Source organism: Numida meleagris, chromosome 9, assembly GCF_002078875.1.
Source record: "Numida meleagris isolate 19003 breed g44 Domestic line chromosome 9, NumMel1.0, whole genome shotgun sequence".
Taxonomy (NCBI): domain Eukaryota; kingdom Metazoa; phylum Chordata; class Aves; order Galliformes; family Numididae; genus Numida; species Numida meleagris.
This window is the reverse complement of record NC_034417.1, coordinates 1,557,344-1,562,396: the sequence shown is the minus strand read 5'-3', so window position 1 is coordinate 1,562,396 and position 5,053 is coordinate 1,557,344. Positions and strand designations below refer to the sequence as shown.

The 5,053-nt window shown below is 57.9% G+C and overlaps 1 protein-coding gene across 1 annotated transcript; it reads left to right on the top strand.

Annotated features, from left to right (window-relative positions):
• LOC110403999 (mucin-5B-like) lies at positions 40 to 4,570 on the top strand. The gene is made up of 11 exons (XM_021407856.1): positions 40 to 1,730; positions 1,837 to 1,895; positions 1,984 to 2,132; positions 2,371 to 2,462; positions 2,605 to 2,663; positions 2,771 to 3,107; positions 3,274 to 3,332; positions 3,531 to 3,685; positions 3,766 to 3,872; positions 4,013 to 4,135; positions 4,353 to 4,570. Exons 1-11 carry the CDS (start codon positions 201 to 203, stop codon positions 4,401 to 4,403), a joined length of 2,721 nt encoding a protein of 906 aa, XP_021263531.1. The 5' UTR covers positions 40 to 200; the 3' UTR covers positions 4,404 to 4,570.

The following is a 5,053-nucleotide window of genomic DNA, read 5'->3' as shown; positions in this document are numbered from 1 at the left end:
TGGGGTTGGGGTTGGGGTTGGGGTTGGGGTTGGGGTTGGGGTTGGGGTTGGGGTTTTCTCCTTATTCTTTGCCTTGTCTTTTGGGTTCAGGGCACAAGGAGAGCCAGACCTTGGCCCCAAGTTTAGGGGTGTCCTGTATGGGAAGCTGGTAGGATCTCACTAAGGTTCCTTTTGCTCCTCTCTGCAGTTGTGCTGTCCCTATGAGCTCTCCAGAGCTGAGCTGCAGGGTGGTGCCACCAGGCCCTGCAGGTGCCACATCCTGGTGGCACAGAAGGATGCTTTGTGACTATGGGGGTACAGTCCCAGCTCTGTGCCCTGCTCCTGGTGGGCTGTGGTGCAGGGCTGTCCTGGTGCTGGCTGTTTGTCTGTCTGCCACTGCTCTGCCCCACGTTCTGGGCTCACTGGTGGCCTCGTCCCCCAGCCCCTCATCCCAGAGGGGCAGCCTGGTGGCACTGCACAGGGACCTGCTTGGCCAACCCAGGAGGGCACGGATGGGTGCTGAAGGCACTGTGGGGTGCTTCCATGGCGAAGAGGATTTGTACAATACAACAGATACTGAGAGCCTGGGGACACCGACTGGAACCATGACACTGGAGCTGGATGCCAACAGCGTGACTGTGTCCAACCCACCTGCACCCAGCAGCTTCTCCCATGTCCAGGATGAAACTTCTGTTGTTGCAGCCCCAGAAAGGAGCCAAGGACAGGAGCAAACTTCTGAACTGGAGTCCCTTCCAGAGTTCTCCTCAGTACTGCCAATAGCAGGCACATCTAGCTGGGATGGAAGCCATCCTAGCACTGCGTGGACACCTGCCCTCATACCTGGAGGAGCAGATGCTGGTGGAGAAGCTGCTCTGGTGGTGGGCACCATTGGGGCTGAGGTTCTGGGAAATGCATCCAGGCTTACAGCCAGCACCTCATCGTCACCTCCTAGTGCTGCACCTCATGGTGTCAGCCACCCACCTGAGCTGGCTCCGTCCCTTCCTACAGAGGGGCTCGGGGGCCCTGCTGTCACCTTGGAGGAACCCAGTGATCTGTCCCCTGCACATCAGGCTGTGCCACCACTCACTGAAGCCCATCCTGTCCCCATTTGGATGTGGCTCCCCAGCACCACAGGTCCCACCGAGGCTGGGGAGAGCTTGACATCCCCTGGTACTACCCCAGAGCCTGGAGCCACAGAAGCCCTGTGCCAGCATGGAGCAGCTGTGGGGGCTTCCTGGTGCCCAGAAACAGCAGATGTGACCCAGGGCACCCCACTGGGGTTGCACACCCAGATGCCTTCTCCAGCAGGACCTCCAGAGCACACACCGAGCTCCGTGCATCCTCCCAGCTCCAAGCCTTCTGCTGCAGAGCCTTATACCAGTTCTCCATCTCCAACCCACCTGCCAGCTTCCGTTGACACCACTCATGCCCCAAGCTCTCAGACTCTAACTGCAACAACATTGCTCATATCTGCTGCCCATCCCAAGTCCAGCCCTTTGTTTGCCACTTCCCAGCACCCCTCTGCAGCCATAGATGATGTCCCTACCACCACCAGTGGGGTGGCAGCAGGAGAATCCTTCACTCCAGAGCAACTTGTGACAACTGTGGGCAATGCTGGATCCATGGGGACAAAGCCCCCTGTGCACACTCTGCCCTTGAGCTTCAGGCTTTTGGGCATTGCCTACACTGAAGATCTGAGCAAAAAGTCCTCGAGGAGCTACAGGGAGCTGGAGAAAGAAGTGAGGATGATGGTGAGTGTGGGCTGAGCCCTCTGGAGCTGGCTTCTGGGCTTGCTTTGGGTGATGGGATAAGCATGAATGTAGGAGCCTCTCACCACTAGCTGCTTCTCTATTCCAGCTGCACCAGATGCTGTCTACCTATGATGCCTTCCTCCAAGCAAATATCCTTGGGTTTATGTGAGTAGGGTTGATTGGGGTTGATGGGATGGGAGCCTATGGATGGGCTGTGCAGGCCCAAACCTTGAGACCTCCTTCTCATCCCCAGGAATGGCTCAGTGCTGGTGCAAGCACAGGCTGTGTTCCGGGGGGAGGCTCCCAGCAGCTCTCATGTCATCCGCACGCTGGTGGCAGGGGTGAGCCGGGGGCATGATGCCCTCAGCTGGTGGCTGGAGCCCCATTCCATCAGCTCTAATGGTAAGCAGAGCAGCTGCAACCCAGTGTCCCCCCTGTGCATTGATAGAACCCCAAACCTATGTAGAACAGGTGTCAGGCTTCCCCTAACCTCCCCATCTGATCCCATCCCTGACCTGCCCATGGGAGGCTGCACAGCTTGAGCCTTCCCACCACTCTGGTACTGGTTTTGGTGTGAGATCAGGGCTTGATGCGTCTCTCAAGGAAGACATGGTGTGAATGGCCTTCTCCACTCTTCTAGGTTTCAGCTTGGAGAACCTGGACCCTGAGAAGCTGTCCATCTCCTTCACAGTGCTGGGTGGGATGGAGCCTGCAGAGAGGCTGGTTGGTGAGGTATGGTGGCATGGGGGAAGCACCCAGGGCCAAGTGGGACAGGAAAATGTGATGGCTTCTCATCTGGAGCCTCTCAGAAAGTGAATGCATCTCCATAGCTCTGCACTGAGGCTGGGGGTGAGCTCATCTCCTCCTCTTGCAGGTGATGCTGTTTCTCAGTGCCCTCTACCCCGTGAGGAACGTCACTGTTGGCCAGCTCAGGTACGGCAGGCAGCTGCCCAAATGTTGGTGGTCTTTTATGACCAATGAGCCCATGAGCAGCTCAGAGGGATGGAGGAAGGCCTTGCTTAGAGCTTCTCTACCCCCAGAAACATCAATGGGGACCTGGAGATGGCTGGGGACATCTACCTGGACACCACCACCCACGCCAACATCACTGCAGTCCTGCAGGCGCTCACTGCTCTTGCCACGTGCTCTGTGGACCTGAGCTCGCTCTCAGTGCAGGGTAAGGATGCAGATCCCATGGGTGTCAGTGCTGGTGGCTGTTTCTGCTCACCCAGCTCTCCTCCTGCCTCCCCAGGGGCCAGGCTGCAGCTGCAGGTTTACCCACTCTCCTTCCTGGTCACCAACCGGCATTTCAGCAAGGAGCTGCTGGATCCACTCACTGCAGAGAACCAGGAGCTCAGGAGGGCTCTCGGAAATGTGGTAGGTGGGGAAGCAGCGGGGTCCTCCTCAGTGCTGGAGGAAGGGTTCTGCTTTTTTTTCAGCAGCTGTCACCTCCTTGACTGCACTTGGGGTTGTGTGGGTGGGATGTCTTCTTCCTGTTTGGGGCTGGAGAGCAATGGGATGCTGAGCAAAACTTTTCTTCTAGGTGGCAAAAGCCCTGAGGGACAATGGGAGCTTCCTGCAAGTGGTGATAAGAGGATTCCTGTGAGTGAAAGGGCTGGTGAAAAGGGCACAACCCTGGGGGGGGGGGTCTTGTAGGCACCATCCTCAGATGTCCCTTCCAGACCCTGGGATGCTCTTTGCATCCCAAGGAGCAGATGCAAACCTAACACACTCCCTGTGAGCTGTGGGGACTCACTAGGACCAGCTGATGCTGGAGCTCATCCCAACCTCACCCCACAGGCCTGGCTCCCTGCTGTGCCATGGGGATGCAGTGTTCCAGCCTCCTGCTCCCAGCAGCCTGGAGGTCCTGGAGGCTCTTGTTCTTGCAGTTGGGCCAGATAAGGCCTGGGCTGACTCAGACTTCCAGGTGGATCCATACTCCATTGCTGTAGGAGGTGAGTGAGCTTCCTTTAGGGTGTGAGAACAGCAAACTCAAAACAAGGGTGCTAACAGCTCTGTTTCCACCCCTCCCCAGAGGACACCCTGGAGCCCCCTCCTGCCCCTGGCTTTCCTGAGTACGGTGTGGCCATCATAGTTGTGTGTGGCCTCATCATCATCACCATTCCTGTCATCCTGCTGGTGGTAAGGGTGATGTCCCTCTCCTCTGTGGGGTGAGGTCCTGCTGGGCTGGGTGGTGGGTGCAAGGGCTGTGATGCTGAACTTGGATAAAAGAGGGAGCGGAGGGATTTCTGGAGGTACCACTGCAGTCCTCTTCTCCCCAGTGCCTGAGGACCGAGAGGTTTGGCTGGAGTGATGTGGCAGTCCTGTGGGACAGGAGAGACCCTGAAGCAGGGACGCAGACCCTCGAAATGGAGAACCAGGGGTTCTGGGCAACCTCTGATGAGGTAAGTGGCCTCATGGGGATGAATGGTCCCTGGGTTGGTTTCTTGGATCTGCAGCCTGGAAGCTCTGTAGGTCACTTCATTGGGATCCTGTATGATCCCGGGGTCTGGTGGGGGTCTGAGCTTCCTGAGCCCCCTCTGTGGCTGTCGAAAGGGAATGTGGTTACCACTGAGGGTCCTGGAGAGAGGCACAGCTCTGCCCCCCCCTTCTTCCTTCCAGGCCTCTGAGGAGACTCCTGAGTGCTGGCAAAGGGAATCTATGGCCTGCTGAGAGTTGAGGCAGCTGCTGGGGCTGAGGCAGAACCAGTTTGTTGGGGGAGAGATGCTGAGAAGCTGTCCCTGCTCACCCTTCGGTTTTGGATGCCAGATGTTCTCTGAGACAAGTGTAAGGAAAGATGAATTTGTATGTTAAGCTTTAATAAACTGTTTATAAGCTATCACAGCCAGCTCGGATTTTGCTGTGTGGGGGTTGCTGAGCCTCCTGCCCTGTGCTGGGCTCCTGTTGACCAAAGTACCCCTTCTCTGGCTCCTGTAGCTCGGGGGGAAGGCAGATAAGAGCTACCCCTCTGCCCTGAACTTCACCATTTACAGTTGTTACCCTACTTCTGAATCCTGGGTCTTTACGTCCGGCTTCCCCCTCTCTGTCCTCACCCCGCACCTTTATCCCCTGCTCCTTCCCTTGCTGTCCTGAGGCCCCGCCTCCCGGGGCCTGGCCACGCCCACTTCGCACCGCTGCCCAATCCCGTCTCACAGCACCTCCTGCCAATCCCGCGCAGCCCGACCAATCCCCGCCCAAGAGCTGTCCAGGTAGACCCGGCCCCCAGGGTGGGCGGGAGGCGAAGAGCGCATGCGCAATCGTGTGCGGGCGGTGGCATCGTTGTCCCCAACCTGGTGGATGGGGGCTGGGGCTGCGCGCTGGGG